We start from the raw sequence: 24,306 nt of genomic DNA on the forward strand, positions 1-24,306 counted from the left end.
ACGGGAATCAATGTAAAAGTCATTCTGCACTTCCACTGAAAGGCACCATATGGCCACGCACTTCGCATTTATTCTGCATCAGTGAAGCGTCTTTCTTTGCATGCATTTTAAACATTAACCCCTTCATAACTGAAGTGATAAGAAATATATGGGAACAAAGTTTCATCATTGCTCCACTACAGCGAGTGGAGAGCTTATATAAATAAAGAGAAGAAAATCACAAAACTTTTAAAATGTCTATTAGGAGCAAATGTTTAATAAAATGTTAAAATGTATTTAATTACACAACAGTATTCCATAAACATATAAATAAAATATCCGATTCATGTAATTAACCACACATGCAGTGCATTTCCATGTGTTTTCGAATTATAAAATCTGAATAAGGCTTTTGCTTAAGATTTTCAACTTGATATTTGTTATAATTTATAGCAACTCTGCACTCATCAAGAACGTTGAAATGAATTAAAATTTAAGTGCAACAAGGAATTTTTACAGTGTAAGAAAAGACGCAGATAGAAGAATAAAGGGAAGGAAAGATACTCACCGAAAAGACATGAAGGGCTGCCAGGAGGAATGCTTTTCCTCACAAGCATATTATGTTTCATAAAAGCAGCAAACTGAGCTGTAGCAAGTGAAAGACAAAGATGGAGAGAGTGAAGGAAGGAAAAGAGAGGAGAGGAACTGAACACAACATTACTGCTGGATGGGATCCATATAAGGAGGATGTGACTGTACATCTTCATGTCAGTTAAATGGTTAAATAAAATGACTTTTTTCATCGGAACAGAAGTTCACTCGAATCACTTTATTTCAAGGAAAAATTATGAAGTGAAAGGTGATGGGTCTTTAACAGTCAGCCTCTTGTGTTTCCAAGAAGGAAGTCATATAGGTGTAAAACATCATGATGACTTTTGGATGCAGGGTTTCCGGCAGAAAATTTGTTAGTTAAGGTGGTAGGGTTGGGCGGGGCAATCAAATTATGTGTCATGATAAAATTTAAATATTTGAATAAAATAACTAAATAAAATATTTATTTTTAAAAACTCAAATAAAACTTAATTTTGAAGAAACCATGACAAAAAATTAACACATACTAGATTATTAATGAATTAAATGTTTACCTCTAACGGGAATAGCTGCGTGATGAAGTTAAACTAAAGGGTTAATAAACACAAACTAAAGCAGATGTTGTAGAACGTCTGGCGAACGATGATAGATAGCGCAAAAATTTAAAAAACTGATTATTTCCCACTATTAATTATATTATCTTAAAGGAGTGTAACTACTGTAGCATGTAAATAATTCACATGAATAAAGTGAGCAAGAGCGCTCAACAATTATATCTAATCAACAGGCACATGAAACCCTAGCAGGTTGCTAAAACAACAAAATCACCAGCTAACTTACTTTAAATTTGCAAGAACTATAGACTAATACAATAACAGGCTTTAATAACCCTAAAACATAAGTCCACTTACAGTTCTCACGGACACGCGTTTTATCAACTGGCTATCCTCCAGACATGACGGACCACGTCTTATCTCATTTCGGCCGTGTGGTGCGCGTGCACGCTCGCGGTGTGAAGCGCGCCTGCGCTATTCTCCGAGATGTTTTATCAACTGGCTAGTTATCCTCCAGACAGTGACGGTCCGGACCACGTCTTTCTCATTATGGCCGTGTGGCGCGCGTCCCCGCATGCGGTGTAATGCGCGTACTCGCTATTCTCCGAGATGCACTTGATGGCCTTTTGTGCAGCGATTTTTTTTTTGGACGAGCTAGTTAAGGCGGTAGGGTGTCCAAGCTTAGGCGGGCCGCCTTAACTGAAATATGCTGCGGGAAACCCTGTCAGATGAAACATCCCTAATGCACAGTCCAATTCTTTTAACACGCAGACACATCCAGGACATCTCGATGATAACATTCCAATCAGGCATCAAGTCAGGGGTCGTACGCAGAGGCAAGGGTAATATAGTTTTGCATTTTACAAGTAGTTTTACTGAAACATTTAAATGTGCTATACATTATAGTTTAGTTGTAGTTTCATTAATTATTTGTAAGTTTTAGTTTCACTTTTATTTTGGAATTAAACTTTAATGAAAATCATAAAAAAAATTTAAATGCTAGGAGGGAAAGAGTCAAGGGGGTCATTTTATTGTTATTTAAATTTGTCAAATAACAATAAAATGACAAAAGTGACCTTTGTGAAAACAAGGCACTTTAATTACTGACGAATAACCTTTTCACTGGCATTAAAGTGACATTTCTTAACTAAACATAAGACTCAAGCAAACATTAGAATATATATATATATATTATATATAGTTTAGTTTTACTTTTAGTTATTATAGTTAATGACATTGGCAGTCACCCAGAGTGATATAGATGGAGGTACAGTAGCTGCACAAACTCATCTAACCATGCCGAGATTAATTACATGGGATGAAGCATACAGATAAAAAAGCTATGAATGCATTTGATACACACCTTGTGCCTGTTTGTGTGTTAGCATAGTTCCTGAGCGCTGCATGTGCGTCTTCAGTAGTTGTGTGGCAGTAATGAGACTGGATTTCTGAGCTGGAGACAGCCCAAGGGTCTTAGGTTTGGGACTGCCTGTAGGACTACTGCAGACACTGGACATATCCTGGAGGGGGAATATGGGTTCAAAGTAATACAATTAAAACATTACGCCTGTCATCAAAGCCACCTATTCCCATATATGGTGGCAACTATAAATCTGTTTGTCTATTTAAAACTAAATATCGATTTATGGAAGAGAAAAATCAGAACAGAATAGTTTAGGAATCCGAGGGCCACAAACACCTGAGTTATATAATTGTATCTGTTTAGTAACCATGTTGACATTCACATAAAGATGCATTGTGTAACTTTTAAAAGGATTTCTTGACAGACGTGCAATATTATGTACATAACTATATTAACAGTGTGTATAAAGTCCTTATATAATGAACTGTATTGATTTTATCACCTTATAATGAGATGTTTTTATCTACATACACCACAGGTCTCCTTACATAAAATGCACCGTCATGTTTCTATAGTAGCCCTTAAAGCTCTACTGTGTACTTTATTGAGTTATTTCTTAACAAAAACTAGGGATGTCCCGATCAGGTTTTTTTGCCCTCGAGTCTGAGTCCGAGTCATTTGATTTTGAGTATCTGCCGATACCGAGTCCCGATCCGATACTTCTATAATACATAAAAAAAAAGAATAAAGAAGAGCGAAAAAACAGAACCAGTCCAGGATGTTCCTTATGTCATGCCGCACGCATTGCTGTTTCTGTGTGGAGTCAAAAGAGTCTAACTCTGTGCCAGCGCATAACTACAGATGTGTTAAAAAATAATGAATATATACTATATATGTTCAGGGGTTAAATTGGGGTTTGTTTTGTGGGGAGGCTCTGTTGGGAGGGAGGGTTCGAGGGGTAACATGTTTAATCCTGATGACAGCAAAGCCACTGGGTGTGTTTCAATGACATTTTGTATCTCTGATAGGATTTTATAAGTTTCAGTTTTAAAGCTGTGCCACATGTTGACCCAAATGACCCTCTATGAGTCTGACACCCTATATGCATTTGGTGCACATGTCATTATGCACAATTGATCAAACTTTGAATGAAGTTATAAGACTTAACCTCCTTGACTCATTCTAGGCATAAGATAGGCTACCCAAAAAGACTCGATTAACAAGAAAAACAACATACTGATTCAGCAATATATCTTATAAATTAGCCATAGAGATTTCTCTAAGCTGGTCAGCAGATAGTTATAAAATACCTATAGTTAGGTCGTGATTCATTTGTATAATCAAAATACATTATTTTATTAAACTATACAAGCAGTTGTATCCAGTTATCTAGTTAACATTTTGTAATGAGATGAGTGACATGGTTATACATACTTTAATACTTTGTTTCTAGACTTCTATTAAGTTTTTCGACATGGGCACCATTCTTACCTCTCTCTCTCTCTCTCTCTCTCTCTCTCTCTCTCTCTCTCTCTCTCTCTCTCTCTCTCTCTCTCTCTCTCTCTCTCTCTCTCTCTCTCTCTCTCATCTCTACAGTAATGTCAAATGATCCTGCGCGAATGCGCGTTCTTGAGGTTCTGAGTGAGACGCGGAACTGCGTCTGAGCACATGTTGACAATAACGATCAACGCGTCGTTTAAATGAGCGGTAAAAACGCGGTTTTGTCGTGGGTTCCTAGCACGCACGAGTGTGAAGCCTATGAATTAAAGCACGTCAATAGGCTTGTTCGACTTCATGCGGCGCCGCAGCAATCGACAGCCGGGTGACGTCAAACTACCGCGAGAGTGATACGCGAAATCATACGGAGGAGTTTGCTTTTAAATCGTTCTCGCGGAACTTTGACGTCATGCAGCACCACAAGAACCGGCAGCCGGATGAAGTCGAACAAGCCTATTCTCTTCAGTTCACACGCACCAGCGCAGCGCGTACACTGGCGCGGAGCAGAGCGAGAACTTAATGGATTTTAAACCCTGCATATGTATCCGAGTCCTGATCGGGAGGTAACGTCCGATTCCGATCGAGTCTGAAACCACGTGATCGGGGCCGATTTCCGATCACGTGATCGGATCGGGACATCCCTAACAAAAACCCATGTTTTCTTTCAAAAGTATGTGCTCATTCATGTGTAATTACTTCCCACCCACTAATCAAAGTATTCTCGTAAGTGTAGAATCTGCTATTTAAAATGCATACCGTCGAAGCGCTCTCTGGCTGAATCCATGTTGTGCCTCCATCTTTGAAATACATTCGCCGACGAGGGACATTCCTGAAATTCAAGCTCCGCCTTTCGCGCTTTCACTCTACACTCACGCTGCCCGATAGCTGAAGCCTCCAGAGGTTGCATGTGTAGGCGCTATACGTCATCAAGACCGTCTTATTTCAGAATATTAACAATTATAAAGCTGACAATTATTCTTAGTTACCGGTAATTGTAAATTGATGTAATATGCGTATGACTTGCGAATGTAATGCTCAGTTAATTTAAATAAACCAGGCTTGATGACGTATCCAGCCTGTGACCTGCGTAGCTTGAATCCTTCGGATTTTACAACAACCGCACACCGTGATGAACCTGCGATCTAATGCTTTGATTTGAAAGCCTGTTGAAGACATATTCTCGAGGACTTTAAAACAAATCGCCAAGGATGCAAAACGGGGATTTTAAACGACAACGTGACAGGAAAAACATCAAGACCAAAGTCACTATTGGAGTTAGTTTTCCAAGAGGGGGCTCATGGGACACTGAAGTTGCACTTTCTATCTTCTCCACAGGTAATTCAGCATATTCGTTTACATCTATACAGTCCATGTTGTAAACTTGAAGTTTTATAGTTCCTTGGCTAACTTTAGCATGATTATGCATAACACTTGTTAGTGTAAACATGCATGTGGTTTAATGTGTTCGAAAGGACACACGCCGTCTCTCCGCCCATTTATGTAATCTGAGGTACTGAGATAAATGTTTTTCATCTTTTCTGACCTCTAGCACAAACACACGGTGACAGCACTATTTTTAGCCTTTCATTGATAAAAGCGTCTGATCTGCGCGTCTTTCGTTTCATTTTACAAGCGTGTGAATGTTGCGCGATCTTTTTTCCCCAATATGAGAGAAAGCTCTTACATATACACGGACATGTAACGTTAACTTAAAACATAAGCATTGTACTTTGACATAATATTAGTTCGCGTCCATTTAAACCCGTCATGGTTGCTTTTTGTATGTGATTTTAAGCGGACATATCATGACAATCAGACTTTTTTCATGTTAAACATAAATCTGTGTGCATTGATGGATCACAGGCAAAGGACATTGCAAATTGTTCATTTTTTCTCATTGCTTTTGCTTTGTAGCTACTGGAAGCCATGTTAACCTTGGCATGACACGGCCGGGCCACCGTACGAGTTAAAACGCGTTCCGAATGGGGAGGGCTAGAAAGTAATATTCAGTTGCTTGTCATATAGACTTTCACCGCTAGATGGGAGTAGATCTTACACAGTGGAGCTTTAACAAACAAACGCGTTTTGTCCACTACATTTCTCAGACATTGACGGGTTTGTCCTGTGGCAGCTACTGTAGCTTCCCTATGCATTTTAAAATTGAGGGTTGAGCTGTGGACTTAAGGGCGATTTATAGTCGTGCATAGGTCCTACGGCGTAGCTACGGCGTAGGCTATCCGTAGCCTGTGCGTAGCTCTGCGTAGCCTGACGCGCACCTCCCAAAATTTCTAACAGCGCGTCGGCTCTACGCGGACCGTAAGCGCTGTGATTGGTTCACCAAAACCCCTCCCGTCAGGTAAAAAAAACTGCGTCATAGGTATTTCCGTTTGAGACGGTGAAAACAAAGATGAGCCAAGTTGAGGAGTGATTTAACTCAAACTGAAACATAAGTCGCTGTTTATTTACTTCCATCATTGCTGGTCTTCTCAAATTATACACAACAAGTTGCTATTTCTTCTTCGTTTGTGGGTTTACTTGCTTAGGTTCTTCTTCTGTGACGACTTCTGCTGCTACTGTGGTTACACGCGTGATTACTGCCAACCAGCGGTTTCGCATGTGTTTGCACGTCGACGCGGATGGCGACGCACAAGTATAAATGAAAACCGACGCGGAACCTACGCTGTCGCTGCTACGCCGTAGGACCTACGCACGACTATAAATCGCCCTTTAGCTGTTGGTTGCAATTCACAATCTCACCACTAGATGCTGCTAAAAAACCACACTGAAAGCAGTGCAGTAAAATGTTGCATGTGCCTTAACATCGCTCCGTGTAATGACTGAATTTATGGCAGTGGCACCTGTGCTACAGTTTTGCATGTGTGCCGGTGTTTCACACTGGACATAAATACAACATGCACATTGTGCTTTTACACCAGCAGTGTTTGTAGCATGCAGGAGCTCGTATACCACTAACTTTATTTCGGAGCAAAACCTTTTAAAGATAAATATGCTACTCATAAAGTTGAAAATTTTTGACTTGTTTTATTTCTATATGGGAAAGTTATTTTTCTCAAACCACAAAAGCACATTTAAATGTTTTTATATTGTGGATTATGTAGTCATTACACTGGACTACAAAACTGAATTGATGTAAAGCAAGAAGTGCTATACTCCTGCAGTCTGCAACTTTGGGCACATAAAGAAAATGATTTGAGTGCCTTGCATGCAACATTCATTTCCTTTTATCAGTAACATAACCCGTTTGATGTGGTAATTGCACTCGTGTTTGTTTTTATAGATGATAACCAAAATATTATACTTGCCAAAATATTATACATGCCTGTGCAACACCATTTTCAACCTTTGCAACACCAGAGCTATGTTTACATGAGGGTAACGTACAGGCATGATCGAAAATAATAATTCAAGTTTTTGAAGACAAAGTTTCTGTATTATGGCCCCGGACCCTCAAAATATATTCAACTCTGATCTGGAAGGAGAGATAGGTACCCTTACAGCAGGTGAAGACGGTCGCGATCTTTCAAGGTCAAAGGGGAGTTCACGACGTGTCTTTTTCTTCTTTTCTGCATCCAAGTCACGTGTCTCACCTGAGCCATGGCCGTGGCTATCAGTACGGGTCAAAACTCCGGTCAGAAAATCCACAATCTCATCCTGAAAACAAAGAGGAAATATTACAGACCAATAAGAGACCACAAAATTAGGACTTTACCATATGTTGAATTGTAAAATAACCTGGATCTTTATCAAAATACAACAAATAGATTGTAACTCAAGGAAATACTGACCTGAATACAACGATCCACCATGGTCTGGGTCAGACCCTCTGTTTTCATCTTAGTGGAGTTGATCCTAAAAAAAAAGAAATCAAAACCAAATGCCCTCAAGCACAGTCTCAAACACCACATTTATGCACCTAAATGTCTAAAGACATAAACACACCTCAGGTTGTCATCAGCCCCTCCGACAACTACCATGCTGTTATCGGCTCGAATCTTTTCCCTAAACTCCTCCATGTTTTCAGAGCTGCACTGCAGCGCATTCTGACCGACCACAAACAGCACTGGAGTCTTCATGTCCAACAATGGATCATCAACATCCTGCCAAACACAAAAAACAAAATGTTAGACAGCTAGCAATGTTGACTGCTATTGACTTACAGTAAACATTGCAAAAGCCGACAACCTAGCGTTTGCCAGGCAGCCTATGTCACAGCATGATGTGCTCTTCTACAAAAATGTTAACTTTAAATCGATATATCTATATATTTATGCAGATATCTACTGCATATCTGGTCTACTTTGTGATCAGAAATCCTCCTACAGACCAGAGCAATATTTGTAAAACAGCAAATGCGAAGCCTCGGGTGACACACTGGGCTACTCTTACGTTTTGGTGCATTTCTAGTAAGTATATAGTTTATGATATCTTTATGCATTGAATTGTGGCACACTTGATATAGTTGGCTTTGTAATTGCAGAATGATGCAGACAAAGTAAAGCAGGGCTAAAAAAAATCTAAGCAGACCACTGCGTTGGGCTTATGCCATAGGTTTACGGCATAGACGTGTAACTCTTGACTGTCTGTGCTCTTACCCCTCGTGGCCCATTGACGGTCTGAAGAGGAAAACCCAAACACACGACAGCTGTCATGTACTCCATGAGGGAAACCTGGATGCAAACAAAAACGTGTGTGAATTCATCAGTTCACAGCAGTTCAATCAGACAAGAAAACCCATGTTTACTTACATGACAAGCGATCAATGCCCCCACATTCCATCCCACCAGAATGATTGGCTTGTGAGGAAAGTGACTGTGAACCTAGACCATACAAACAAACTAGTAAGTGCAAGAAAACACTCAGATCAGATGCATTAGACTAGCATATAATGTAAAGTGAGTATTGTGTAATGGGTTGTACCTCGATAACCTTTCCTCTAACTGTGCCGATCATATGCTCTACACACTGCGCGATGCTGATGTTGGCACCACTGCCCACATGAATGTTAATGGGAATGACCTGAATCACCAACAAAAACACAGAAACAGTTCAGAAGACATCATATAAATAATACAAAAAAGAAACGGAAACAAAAACCATTAAAACAACTGCATCGATTTCTGCTCTAATCTCATTCTTATATTAGCCTACTTTGAGAAAGCTATGCGAGATTGTCCATGTTGTCAGAAAAAAAATTTGCTTCGCATGTGCACTCGCCATTGAGAATGCGGATGAACTCCACCTGAGTTATGCAACTAACAACTCATTAAAATTTAGTTTACCACCTCACCAACTAATGATTAGTCGACTATTTGGGGGGAGCCTTAGATATAATGATGAGAACACTACACTGACAGAGCTACATTCAAATGAGCTTGCATACCTTCCCGAGACAGGACAGCTGAGATTGCCAGAATCTCATTCGTCGAGAGGTAGAGAAGGCTGGGTTGGTTGGTCCTGATGGAGCAATAAGGATCAGAGGGGAACCAGGAAGTTTACTCTGAAAATATCAAAATGTACATACAGATAAGGTTTAAATTGACTAAACTTAACCAATGCAATCAGGCTAACTGTTATACTTCGTACGAATGCGTGTATATTTAATTCATACAGTAAAGACTGTGAAGTGTTATTTTTTCATTACTTTTAGGATACAAACCTTATAAATTTCTCTTTGCAGAAAAAATATGTTGTGCTTATTTATTTAAGTCTCTCGTAAAACAATAATATCCCTAATTACTGCAAGCAATATAACAAAGGCAACATCTGTGGTGTTACCTTTTCTAGAAAAAAATGTTAAGAGTTGCAGTCATCAAAGAGCTTGCATATCAACTTGCATATCAACAAAAAAAAACAGTGAGCCCCACATTCACTAAACAATTCTTCTAAACACAGACTTTAATACCTTTTGTTAATATGCCAGCTATTCATTAGTGTTATTTATGCAACTTTTAAAGTTCTGCTACCATATCAAAGATTTAAAAAATTACAGAATAAATTGAGATACTTACAGGTTTGTTATGTGACAGTACACCCACGGCAGGGTCCCACGGGCGCTTTAATAGCAGAGAAAGAGCCTCAGCCCCTGCCGCTCCCGTTTTCACTGAAGATGACAGCAACATCCTGTCAATCAATGACGGCACCTATGAGAACAAATAGAATAAAAAACTCAGATATGAATTATAATAGGAACATAAAACTGTTCACAGTGCTTTAGTTCATGGTAATAATAATTATGGATGTGCCTGAAGCCGAATTCGTTATTCGGAAGGGCACGGATAATAGCTTTAAAATGAATAACGATTTCATCCAAATAACAGAGAAAATATTCGTCCAGACATAATCACGTGTTTACTGGAACAGTTCTAAATTATTAACCCCTTAAAGCACGAATAATGTGTGTGTGAAGTGAATGAGTGCATTCTATAAAATGACATGAGTGACATTTTCTGGGCGTCCCTTATTTAAAAACGCGAGCTGTTTTGGAATTAGTTTAAAATCTTAAAAAACGCTGCTAATATCAAACTTATTGTAACCCAGGTGTAAAAATTTGACCCTTTAATTTTTTTTTATTTAATTACACAAGACCAAAAAACCTTGATAAAATGCTGCACTCTGATAATAAAATATTCGTTAATAACTCCGTGTCTCCATGTGACTCCGGTAGATGATCTTTTAATTACTTCAAGTTAAAGCAAGCTTTATTGTCAATCTAGGTGAATATAAAATAAATAAGTAAATAGATAAAAAAATGAAAATGTAACATTTTAACAGCAACATTTAAGCTGAAGATTACTACAACATGAATTGCAATTAACATAAAAATCTATAAGTCAGCATGAGTCTTGTCGATCTTAATAACCTTTTTAACATAAATCAGTTCCCAAACTTTAGCTCCCTTAATAACTCTATAAACATCAAGCAAGTCCTGCATTTTATTTTCAAATTCCTGCCTGTTTTTAAACCGAAACCAAGACTCAGACATGTGGATGTATGTGGAGTATTAGGTTAAACATTTCACTCTCAGAAAACGTACAAATAACGATCATTTTAGATGTTTAACTCTTTCCCCGCCATTGACGAGATATCTCGTCAATCTGCAATACCGCTATCGCTCTTCCACAACTTATAAAACCCGGAACTATTGCCCTAGGGCAAACAGCTGTATGTCTGTGTAAGTTTTAAGGATCGCTCTGCGTCTGATCTCCATCAAAAGTCCTTCACAAAAATGGAATTATCTCAGCTTTTTGCTCAAAATTTTGTGTTTTTGATTAAACCTACACATATTTGAGAGGTGATAAAAACAGAACACATGATGGTAGGATGAAACAGATTTTTTGTTTAAAAGCAGAGGGTCTGTTCTTTTATTTCATATATTGTATGTTTATGCACTGTCAGAAATAAAGGTACAAAACTGTACCTTGTCTGTCACTGGGGCTGTACCCTAAGTTTCCGTTTGATACCTTTACAGTAGGGCTGCACGATTCGGAGAAAAAATCTAATTGCGATTTTTCTGAATAAAATTGCGATTCGCGGTTTAAAGTGCGATTCGTTGGTATATAATAAAAAAGCTACATCCAGGATTGTTGTGGTGGTTTTAATAGCACCAAAGAAAGATGCTGTGCTACTGTTTATTTAAGACCTCTTAAACATTGTACCAAGGTGTCTGCAGGACTTTGCTCTTCTGCAGACACACCTTTTTTAATCTAAGAACATTAAGAAAATACAGTTTAACAAAAATTTATTGAAAGTTTTATTTAAAATAACATATAGGCCAATGTATTTTGGCTGTCACTACAACAATGCTTCTGACAAGCAAATGTTTAGTTTTTTCTTTTAATCATAAGACTATAATCATCTTGTTTTACTTTTCAGGCATCTGTAATAAATGTAAATATATTAGTTATTAGAATCTATGATTTAACATAAGCAAAAAATACAAATAAAACACTGCACAGTCCTCACTGTAGGATTTTAAATGTGGAGCTGCAGAAGCTTGTTCAGTTAAGAGTAAGGAGTGATTTTAATTTTTGGTGTGTAATAAACATTTCTGACACAGAAAGCACCAGGTTACTGTCTGTCACTTTAAGACACAAGACAGCTTTAAAAAAGCTCTGCTTTAATGTACTGATAAACATCCAGCTGTTTATGTTCAATTAGACAAGAAAGAAAACTTAAGTTTAGTGATCACGCATGTGCTGACTGCTCTCTGTGTGTGCGCTTCATGAACCCTCGTGCCTGTAAATATACTTTCGAAGCAGTACGGATGTGCGCGTGCAAGAAACTATACTGTACCTCTTTCGTCTGCTGTGTCCCGGGCTTTAATAAAACCTGCTTATAGTCTGATGAGGCGCTTGTCATTGTTTGCGATGCATGACGAGAAACGGACGTATATACACAGGGCTGTGTATCGCCAACAATTCCCCGATACGATACGTATCCTGATACAAGGGTCCCGATACGATGCGCATCACGATACAAGACTATTTTTAATTACATTTTTGTTCAGAATTTAGTAACATTATTATTATTATTTTTATTATTATTTGTTTATTGTACATTGAATAAGCAGTGTTGTAACAGTTGTGTTTTTGCCATTCATTTATTAGCTATTAGAAATATTTAAAATCCCAGAGTTAGTACTTAACTTATGTTTTTTTAAAAGCAGTTTTACAATGATGGTGCCTTACTCTTGTCTCTCATTATTCTACATCTATAAATATATCTATAAACATGCAGTCAGACTTAATACTATTTAATAGAAATCTGATTATTAATGTGACAGTTATAGTTGATGGCGCAGTGGGTAAGACACTCGCCTTTGATGTGAGAGAACCGGGTTCAAATCCACTGTGACACACCATTGTGTCCCTGAGCAAGACACTTAACCTCTAGTTGCTCCAGAGGCGTGCGACCTCTGACATATATAGCAATTGTAAGTCGCTTTGGATAAAAGTGTCAGCTAAATGAATAAGTAAGTAAGTAAGTAAATAGTTTGAAGTAGCTCTGTATCTCTTCTTTAGATGTACACTTTTCATATGCAAATCTTTGTCGTGTTTCTCCTCAAATGCGTCAGTACTGTTTTATAAGAGCATGGCTAATAAAGCCCTTTGCAGTAGTATAGGCTAAGATATCTGCGCTTTCATACTGAACTCATTGACTTTAATGGGCGGGCGCGAGAGGGGGCGCGAGTACGCGGCTCACTATGCAGACACGTGCGCCAGCGAGACAGACAGACACGCAAAGTGAAAGTATACCCCACCACCTTTAACTCTACGTACTCCGCGAGACACATGCGTCCTTTCCATATGGATAACGGATCAACAGCAATTCGTCACGTTACTTTCAAAAGTACATCTGAATCGATACAGAAGGTGCTGTATCGATGCGCGCATCGTCAGGCGTCCGTGACGATGTATCGTCGTATCGATATTTTGAACACACCACTATACACCTTTCTTTAAGTCCAACATTACACAAAAGGGAAATGTTTTCGCGCATTTCTGTCCTTTCATTTGCCGGTTAATGAGTTATAATGGGTTTTTAAAATGACTGAATCCAAAATCTGCCAACTTCCATGACATTCCACGTTGTGCAGTTAATTCCATTTGTATGCATTTCGTGATTATGTCCGTGTTTTCCGCATCGTGGAAATCATATGGCCGTACACTTTGTTGGGGAGTTGAACTGCTGCTCGCGCAATGGCGTTATCTGACGTTCAGTCAGCACCTCAGTGTTAATGCCCTCTATTGGTTTAAACTGCATCAAATGTAAAATGCGCATGAAGCGAACTGTCAAAAACTGCGTACTAGATGATTGTTATATTTGATAGTTCTGAATCAAAATAATCGCAGTTTTTGAGATTCGAAAATCGCATCCATCCGAATCGCGATTTCGGTTCAAAAACGATTAATCGTGCAGCCCTACTTTACAGGAATACAAAACAGAATGCAATTTTGGGTGGATTACCGTACCTTAAGGACCCACATAGAAAAGTCAAAATATGTACCCTAACTGGGGCAGCACCCTTTAAAAAGGCAATTGTATGAACCATTAGGTACAGATTTGTACCGGTAAAAATTTAGTAGTATCAATATGTACCTTTGAGATACTAATAAGAATTTTTGAGGTACTAATAAGCTCTCTTTGGTCCCAGAATGTACTTCTGAGGTACTTAAATGAAATCCTTATGTGCAAAGCTGTACTTTTTTAAGGGTACAGCCCCAGTGACAGAAAAGGTACAGTTTCGTACCTTTATTTCTGAGAGTGTATATTTGAAAAGGAGCATTTTCTGGAAGGCATTTAACTTTTGTGAAAATCATGAAAAATGCTGGCGGGGAAAGAGTTAATTACTATATTTGACTCGCTAGACGAGGGATTAATGTAAGCTACTTATTTTTTTCTGAAAACCTGATAATATCAGATAAAGTCTTGATAGAAAGAATCTTGAGTTATTAATTTTATAGACTATTAAAGCTATAGTATGCATTGTATTTTGTATTTATGCATACATTACATTAAAAATAGGCAGTATGTAAAATGAACAGGTATAAATATATGCACAAACCTACAGACAGGATAAATACCTGTATATGAGAGACGGATCTCTAGATATAAAAATTATAAATATGACCGGTGCTATGATGTGATGAAGTCTGTTTTAAGGTCTTGACGCTCTTTACTTTCTATTACACATTAACATTTGCATCTCTTTCTCGTCTTCCTGATCAAAGATGTTTGTACTATAAGCAAATTAGGCGTCAAACTACATCGCTCCAGCAGCGCATGTGTCACTGATATAAACGCGAGTTTTGTCTTAGCTTGCTTAAAGTTCAGAAAACTTAATAACTATTAGCATTATGTGTAAGAACTCCTCTTTATTTGGCGACCCGTTGCATGCGCCTCAAGAAACCTCTGCCCGTGACGGCGCATTCACATGGGGCGTCAGCGTTAATGCTTCCCATTCACTTTTAATGGGTGATGTCATGCGTTGCCGAACTGAATTGTGGATTCGTCGGCGCCGCGTCAGTGCCGTTGCTTGCGCCAGAAGTTTAACATTTCTCAACTTTTCAAGCGGGACGCGAGCATCAGCCAATCAGATCGCCTTATGCAAATAACCTAGGCAGAGCCAGCCAATTACGTTTATGGAAGAACGGAGCATGTGCTCCAGCCACTGTGATTGGCTGTTGGCCATGCTTCAGACAAGCCTTCCGTTAAGCGTTAAGGCTTAAGCCACGTAAGAATGTACCGTGAGACCGGCTGCATGAGCCCAGAGGGGGAGAGAGAAAGAGAGAGAGAGAGAGAGAGAGAGAGAGAGAGAGAGAGAGAGAGAGAGAGAGAGAGAGAGAGAGAGAGATATTCGCTGCCAGAACCGCGGTGGATTCACTGGCGCTTATTATAAAAATAACACAAATAACTCGTTCATTTGTTATGAGTGGATTATTTTACATATAGATCGCAGCTTTGAGCATTTCTGGAGTTCTCAAAACAACCACTTGCTTAACGTTACTGACCGCCATGTTCTTTGTTTTAATTTCCTTCCACCTCACGCACATTCGTGAATTCAATGACGCGGCAAGTTTAAGTTATTAATTATTAAATCGATCCTCTGAGTTACGGATCGATCTTTAGAACTTAACATGAAAATCGATTCAGAATCGGTGAATCGATTTTTTCAACACAGCCCTAGATGTAGCCTACAGTTTTGTCAACGTGCTTTCAAGTTTGTTATTTGTTAGTTGTTACAAGTTATTGTCTTTTTGATCAAAATTTTGTATTATTATTTTTAATAAATATTTACAGTTATTTAAGTTATAATTAGGCTATAATAAAAAGCAAAAATGCATTTAAAATGCCATTTTCATGTAATATGACCCACCCACTTCCGGTTCCATCCGAATACAAATCCAGATACAAATAATTTTGAGATCGTTACAGATACAAATACAGCTACAAATACTGAATCCGCTGCACACCCCTAATAATAATAATTCATTACATTTCAATAGATAATCAGTGATTTGAAGGAGGATTCAGTGCTCCAATGCAAAAGCAGATTTCTGTAGGAAATTCTGCAGTGCTGTAAAAATCAATTTCTGAAAATCCCATAAGCAGCTGACAGACAAGTGTTTGTTTGCTCACCTTGCTTTTGAGTGTCTGTAGCACATCAAGGTAAGCAGCGAGCATTGAAAGACTGAGAGACTCCACCATTGTGCTATGAAGCCACTGAGTCAGCTTTATATCCCAGTTGACGCTGGCCAGAGCATGTCGTACCTTACCAGCACATTTATCCACAGCTATCCTCCTTAACACAGGTTCATTACAGGCCTGTGAAGAGCAGAAAAGAGATATTAAGAGAGAACACAACCAGCAAACATTGATTGAATATAAAAAAATAACATCTTTCATAAAAAATGTATGGTACCATAAAAGTATGGAAAAAGGTACAGGAAAAAATATCAGATCAATTAAATTGCCTTCATTTAAGTTCTGAACACATACAACTATGTTTTTTTATGACAGTATATTTTGGTCATCTATTCTAATTAGACCATTTCCCTTAACAAACAACACAAGTCTCCACGGAGAATACAGGGAATCTCCCATAAATCTTGCGAGGTCTCTTGCGGTCAAACGTAACTTCACAGCAAACAAGCGGATGACGGGCATAAAAATGGCATTGATAATGTGGACTGCATTTTACATGTCTGATGTCCATCTCACTCTGAACTGAGCTGCTGCGCCATGACTGTGGTTGTTATCGTTTAGTCTTTAATTAGCTTGCTTTCTGATTGGGTTTCACGTGACAATCTACAGCAAGTGTGCTTGTCCTCTGTGTTCCCACCACACAACAGGATTTGTGATCTGATCACCTCTAACATGGTTCCGAGTAGAGGTCTTCACGGGTACACTTAGATCCGAAATCCCAAGGTCAGACCCGAGCAGGTTTGAGTCTAAAATTTCACGTGTGCCTCGGACACGGGTCAGGTATATTAGGGGCCTAAGGTAATTTAAAATCAATGCGTTTTTGCTTAATGGACCCGAGAAGACCCAAACTATGTCACGTGTTTGCATCGAGTCCTTTTCCAAGCCCATCATGCGACTGGCGATAGGTTAATTTTCGTTGAGCCAGACTGGTCAATACATTTTAAATGCACACTGTAGCAGTTACTTTGGTGTCGTCGTCCGATAACAAATAAAAATAAATGAAGCATCAGGCCAAATTGGATGCAAGGCCACCTGGGTTTAATTCTGGTGTGTGCAGACTGTACCTTTGACATTCAGGGTTTTTTTTGGTCGATCTTTCAAAAATATATATTTATGCACGTCAGGGTAAAAAGTGATTTGGCTTCCAAGTAGATTCAGACGCTCTTAACACACAACACACCACAGAAAAATCTGATAAGATAATCGATTCAACCACAAAGACAATCGTGACTTTACCTAATTCAACAAGATTATCTTTGTGTGGCGGCCTTCACATCTTAAAGTCATATATTTAAAAAAAATCTTATCTGAACAATTAACTCTTTCCCCGCCATTGACGAGATATCTCGTCAATCAAGAGAAAACGCTTCCCCGCCAATGACGAGTTTTTCCCGTCTTTCTGCAATACCGCTATCATCCACTAGGTGGCGCCCTTCCGCAACTTTTTAAACCCGGAAGTATTGCCCTATGGCAAGCGGCTGCATGTCCGTGTCTGTTTTAAAGATCGCTCTGAATGGGATCTCTATGAAAAGTCCGTCACAAATATGGAATTATCTCTGCTTTTTGCTCAAAATGTGGTGTTTTTGCAGAAACCTACCCATATTCAAAAGCTGATTACAAAAGAACTACTAAAGGTAGGATGAAACGGTTTTTTTTGTTTGAAAGCAGAAGGTCTGTTCTTTCATTTGGTATATTGTATGTTTATATATTTAAAGAAGAACATTTTCTGGAAGGCATTCAACTTTGGTGAAAATCATGAAAAACGCTGGCGCTGGCTGGCAAACATCTGCCATGTTTGTTCTGACTAAATGAAAACATAAATGTTTCAACTTAAATCTCTTTGCTAATGTCTTAAACGTTCAGAAAAAAGCAAAATATGCGCGTCGATTCGTCAGACCCTCGCAAGTGTGAGCAAATGGATGGCTTCTCTCATGGACAGAATTAGTTTCTGATCAGTTCTAATCTATTTTTTTTAAATATGTTAAAGACAAAAGCATTCTTGTTAACGTGTTTTTTTCAGCGCCCATGTTAAAGGTGTAGCGGAGGATTTTCTCAAATTTTCGAAATAAACCGCCTTCTCCACTTAAAAAAAAAATGCAATTGCGCGACACTCCTGATTGAAAACTAGGAGGACCAATAGTCTTGATGATCCACCCAGAAAATCCTCTGCAATACCTTTAACATGCATGAACACTGCACCCATGCAGCGCGAGCTTGCGGCGCTGTAGCAGCAGTGCTGCGATCATTTCTGCGTCAGTTCTAATTTTTGCTGTGCTGCTCACACTCTATTAAAGTGACAGTGCTTTGTTTATGTTTTAAATGCTTGTGAATTGACGCAAAAAAAGTGTAATTTTACCATAAAATCATGAATGTGGTGCCAAGTGTTTAAACAGTCATGACTTTGAGCAATTTAACAGAAAGCAATGAAATATTTAAAAACACACTGTTGCCAGAAGACTGCGCTGTCACTCTCTGCCCAGCACTAAATTAATCCTCATCTATCTTAATAAACTTAAGAGAAACAGATTTAATAATGTATGTGCTTCTTAAGTCTATAATTGTGTTTATATCTGTCATTACATGGACTAGAACAGCATGAAAACAATGTGGATTAAACAAATAACAGTTATTAAAATTACACAGACCATCAAAAGGCACATTGAAGAGGTTTTGCTCATAAATGCATGTAAAATAAAGTAATGTGAATTTGAGATTTTTATGCTGTTACTAAACTACACAGTATGCAAAATGTTTTATTGAATACTACCTCTGACCAAGAATGCATTACTTTGCACTTTTATAGTCTTTTTATTTTTTGCAGTGTTAAGGAATTCATGTTTTTATTTTTCATTCACATACATAAATCAACATGTATAAATTGCTATTAGTTAATTAGTGGGGAGATAATTGAGAATCGAATCGGACTGATAAAATGAATCGTTAGATAAATTGATGCATTGACAAAATAATCGCCAGATTAATTGTTTAAAATAATAATTGTTTATCCCAGCCCTAATTTGAACCCTTCTAGGTCTGTCGCGATAATTACTTTATGAACTCATTGCACAATGTATAAACATGACCTTGGTGATTTTCTGGTGAATATACACATGACAAAACATGTCAGACACACTTTTTTTTTGCATCTGAGCTCTTTAAATATTATTTTAAAATCAATACTACATTATTATTTTTATTAGGGATGTTCATTTCAATTTATCTTCCCAACCGACAACCACAGCTTGTTAAATTATTAATAATATTAATAATTTTTATATTAAATTGTCATTGAGTAAAAGTACAGTTGACTGTTGTCTGTGAGAAGTTAAAAACACAAAAAATTTATTTTATTTTTAACTGCACCAACAGATCAACAAAAGGACTAGGAGTCATACATTATTAAATTTTCACACAACATTATCTTTATCAAAGAGCCATGATCAGTCCAGAGGATTAACTTTCATCTATCACAGCGGCCATTTCTAAAGCAGGACACATTTCAAACAGAGTATAAAAATGGAGATGTTTATGGTCAGGGTCTAGGACAGAGGCGATCAGCGAAGGTCTGTCCGTATTTTTAATCAGTGACTTAAAATAAAAATCACAATAATATCAACTTTTTTCTTTTTTATGGCACATTCAATCACCTTGCAAAAACTAACTAGTGCTTAACTTATTTTTAAACCCACTTTTAAATCCTTAAACGTTTGAAAACTCACCCCATCATTGGCCAATCGACCCAGTCTCTCAGCCTGTAGAGCCTTCAATACTTTGTTAAAAAGCTTGTTTTGAGCCAAAGACCAGCCAGCCCTAAAACAGATTCAAGAAGTGAAAACAAAACATTCTTCTTCCCAACTTTATTTTATGTATTTGGTGACATAAACATGTAGATTATTTAACAACTTTGAAGCCATGAGGCTATATATTCTTGTTCAAACATTTGTGATATTGTAGCCAAGCACTGGCAGTGTTTCCTTACTTGTTGATATGTTCTTCCCAATCATCTGGAGGAAGCGGTCCATCAGCAACAGTTCGGGCGAACAAAACATGGCGATCACACTCGTTCATTACATTGCGTGCTTTCTGATTGTCGTAGAGAGGCACAGGCGTGGATGTGACCGTCTCCACGTCTATGGAAATGTCTGAATCACTGTAAAAGGTCACAAAGCAGATCCAACATTATTCACATATGACAAAGCTGAAATAGATGCTAACCTATTTCAGGATGCTAATATAAGAAACTGACTTTAAAATGTAAAACATCTTTGGCACAGAGCTAAAGCCTTTGTTAAAGGATTACTTCACTTTCATAAAAATAAAATCCTGGAGCCGTATTCACAAAGCATTTTATCTTACCACTATGAGTACTACTAAATCGCACTAAAAGATTTTAGCTAAGAGTTTTCTCTTAAAAGTTATTCACAACGCCTTTCAGACCTACTTTTAGTAAGGAAAAATTATAACTCCTAAACTAAGAGTGAGTCTTCGTTGCTACGGATGACATCAATTCTCATGCACGAGCTGCCTCGCGATGACCACGGTGATTGGTTGTTAGTTGACCGGGCTGTCATGCGGAACATAACACAGACGCACCAAATCATGGAATTACATCGAAATATGTCTGTGTCCTACACAAAATAATAATAGTAATGCCATCGAAATGCATATATAAAAGAAAAGTCGTGAATGAAATTAAATTAAATCAAGGTAGCCTAATACCCAAATGAAAACCGTCAATTTCCTAATAATAAAAAACGACATTGCATTAACACTTGCTTGATTAATTGACATCCTATTAGCCTAAATAGACTGCTTAAAGCAAGGAAATGTTGCCCATATTGAAGAAGCCTAATGTAATAAATAAATGACGGTGGATTATGAACTCGCCAAAACGGAAAAGAAAGCCCAACTGGACGCAGGATCAGTTACTGCTGCTGTCCCAGTTGATGCTGGAAAAAAGAAACGTAATAAAAGGGAAATTCGGCACTGAGATATCAAGCAAAACTAAGCGCGAGACGTGGGAGACAGTGATGCGTGGGTCAATGTACAAAACAACCGGCACCCGACCAACGTTTTCAACTAACCCGCCCCCAACTCGGACCGCAAAAAAAAAAAAAAAAAAAAAAAAAAAAAGTGTACGCGACCCGCTCCCTGGCCCGCATTTGTTATAAGGTAGTAATTGTTTCAATAGTTAACTGGCATCTTTATTTCAAACGACCCGACCGACCGCGACCTGAATATCATAAAAACTATTTTTGGATGACTCGTAACCGCGGGTGACCGCAGGCACCTGCTCATTTCGGATCAACCCGCGCATCACTGGGGAGAGGATTTGTTTGCAGATCAATGCAGCATTCCCTCTTGTGTCGCGGAACCCGGACGACTGCGAGAGGCGGTGGTATGCATTACAATTGCAGTCAAGGGTTTAGATTGCAGCCTTTAAACAGGCAAACATGGCAACAGGTTGGCGTACAATATTAAATATATAATATCCTTATTGTTTCATGTAATTCTAAAAACTTCCTGCTTGTCATGAATGTAATGAATTATGAAACAAATGTCATAAACAATATGCTTACATTAAAGTGTGCTTTTAAGTCTAGGCAATGCTTTTGAGTTGGTGAAACTGTCCGTGTTTTGCAGGATCAGACCGCACCAAGCCATTTTACGATCCTTTGTGAATAGGTCTTAGTGAGTTAGTCCTCTCAACTTCTTTTAAGCTGTCCCAGACTTATGGCGCTTTTCCATTGCATAGTACCCCACGGTTTAGTTTAGTTTGGGTCAGCTTATTTTTGGGAGCTTTTCCATTGGGTGCAGTACGTAGTACCCGATACTTTTTTTCGTTCCACCTCGGTTGGGGTTCCAAGCGACCCGAGCTGATACCAAACGTGACGCGAAAACACTGTAGATCACTGATTGGTCTGAGAGAATCGTCACGTCATCGCTATAATGTAAATATTAGCTTAAGCTTACTGCTAGCTTGCGCTGTCTCAAGCAAACATGTTGTTATCTGTGTTCTGCTATAAGTTTCCAAACACCCTTTTAGCGATGAAAAACATCCGCAGGTTGAGAATCCGGGACACCATAACAGTTTTTTCCAGACGTGCAGTTTGTGGCGGCACATTCGCGACGTGCACGTCCGCATTATATATGCTTAAATGCAACTTGAATGAGGCTCAGCGGAGCGCCGTCGACTGACGCCACGGGTCGGGTGTTTGAACAGAAACTGTCATGTGAGACAGAGGTAGTTATAAACACGATGTGCAAACACCTATTTGTGGTGGCCAATTTTAATTTTGTGGCAGACTGAGAAATAAATGAATGTATGGGAATGTACAACAACGCTCTCACTTGTATGATGTCACAGCAGTAAGCAGCGTAAATATAACGACACGCCTATAATCCCTCCCACTCCGAAGTGATACTAAACTCGATGGAAAAGCTAACCACGCCAAAGTGAGGTGAGCTGACCCGACCCAAACTAAACTAAACCGTGGGGTACTATGCAATGGAAAAGCACCATTAGGTGCTACTTTTAGGGCTAAAATGCTTCGTGAATTACTCTTAGTGAAAAAAATTAGGAGTCCTAAATTTAGGAGTGACACGCCCAGTATTTTTAGGAGTTGCTCCTAAATTCGCCAGTTAGGAGCTACTTTTAGCCTTAAAATTCTTTGTGAATACGGCCCCTGATCATTTATTTACCCCCATGTCATCCAAGTTGTTGATGTCTTTATATTTTTAGTTGAGAAGAAATTACATTTTTTGAGGAAAACATTCACGTATTTTTCTCAATTTAATAGACTTTATTGTACCTCAATAGATTACAGTTTCAATGAGGTTTAAAATTGCAGTTTCAATGCAGTTTCAAAGGACTCTAAATGATCCCAAATGAGGCATAAGCATCTTAACTAGAGCCACAACCACAACTTCTAATCTTGCACTAGCAGTGTGATGCGCCAGCGCGGCCTCACGTATTTGCATAAGCACGTCGAAAGGTCACGCGTTACATATGTGAAACGCACACTTGTGTATCATTTTAAAAAACTGACACGAAGACATTAATTGGTATCATTCCACATACAACAATGTCTGAAACGCTCCTCTTTCTCCACACTTGTAAACACTGGGGCGGTAGTTTCACATACTCATGCATGACCTTTCAATGTGCTTACACAATGCGAATGCAGTGTTTCTGCAACGCACAAACACAAGACTTTTTCCCTTTCTATGCATTTATTTTCTCAGAAGAGAGACCTGTCATGTCCACGATGCACCTTTAAATCCTTAATGTACACACTATGCAGAGTTTCTGTAAATGCGGTTGTCACTACATGCATTTTGCGGGAGTTAATTCGGTTGTAAAATGCATTTTATACATCGAAATCCAAGGCATGTTAAATACCAGCCAATGATATTCTGCTGACAGCAATGCATCACTCACACAGAGGGTTCAGGCTGCCGTCGAGGGGTGACAAACAGCATGCGGGTGGGCCGTGCACTGCTGGCGTCCGGGTGGGCATTCCAGGGTTTGGCATAGCTGTGGTCAAGGAACACGAGATCCAACTCTCTCTCGTGAACCGACAGCTGGAAGAGCAGAGATGTCCCCATCCTCCTAGCAGACGTCTGGAAATCTCGCTCTCCACCAGGACGGAGCATGATCTTCTAGTACCACACAGGAACCCCACAGTTCCCAAACAGGGGATTCTTGTACTCCAAACATTAACCCTAGAAAACAACCCTCATTGATGAATTTTGACATGTCATTGTACTAAAAAGCATCATGTAAGACCTTAAAACTTCTTTGTTATTAAACCAAAACAGCATGTATCATTGGTTCGACACACATGGCACTCTCAATTCAATTTAAATTTGCTTTCCTGGGTTTTATCCCTGGGCATTCACACTTCATATAGTGACGCTTACACATCTTTATGGTGTCGACAGTAACCAAAACGAAAACACAACACACATAAATGTTAACGGTGTGGCGTTTGTTGTTTTCTTGTTATGTCAAAGGTTTAAGGTTGACGCACGCGTGCCGGATATGCCTCGCACTGACTTGGGGAGCAGCGCGATTAAGGGCCCGCAGCGTATAAT

General features: G+C 38.7%; 1 protein-coding gene across 4 annotated transcripts in view; it reads right to left on the bottom strand.

The window, feature by feature from the left end:
• kansl3 (KAT8 regulatory NSL complex subunit 3) overlaps positions 1-24,306 on the bottom strand; it is a 39,582-nt gene that overhangs the window by 14,865 nt on the left and 411 nt on the right. For 2 of the 4 annotated variants that reach the window (XM_065247686.2, XM_065247687.2), the window contains exons 2-15: positions 23,651-23,934; positions 20,189-20,359; positions 19,929-20,019; positions 16,144-16,329; positions 10,014-10,145; positions 9,386-9,502; positions 8,923-9,021; positions 8,751-8,822; positions 8,598-8,672; positions 7,945-8,102; positions 7,791-7,854; positions 7,495-7,656; positions 2,488-2,644; positions 548-625 (exon numbers count right to left, since the gene is read on the bottom strand). In XM_065247686.2, coding sequence (XP_065103758.1) covers positions 548-625; positions 2,488-2,644; positions 7,495-7,656; positions 7,791-7,854; positions 7,945-8,102; positions 8,598-8,672; positions 8,751-8,822; positions 8,923-9,021; positions 9,386-9,502; positions 10,014-10,145; positions 16,144-16,329; positions 19,929-20,019; positions 20,189-20,359; positions 23,651-23,865 — 1,777 coding nt within the window. In that variant the 5' untranslated portion in view covers positions 23,866-23,934. The remainder of the gene's footprint in view (positions 1-547; positions 626-2,487; positions 2,645-7,494; positions 7,657-7,790; positions 7,855-7,944; positions 8,103-8,597; positions 8,673-8,750; positions 8,823-8,922; positions 9,022-9,385; positions 9,503-10,013; positions 10,146-16,143; positions 16,330-19,928; positions 20,020-20,188; positions 20,360-23,650; positions 23,935-24,306) is intronic. The other 2 variants (XM_065247688.2, XM_065247689.2) reach the window with 2 other exon arrangements.

The sequence above is a fragment of the Paramisgurnus dabryanus genome, chromosome 11 (genome assembly GCF_030506205.2).
Source record: "Paramisgurnus dabryanus chromosome 11, PD_genome_1.1, whole genome shotgun sequence".
Taxonomy (NCBI): Eukaryota; Metazoa; Chordata; class Actinopteri; order Cypriniformes; family Cobitidae; genus Paramisgurnus; species Paramisgurnus dabryanus.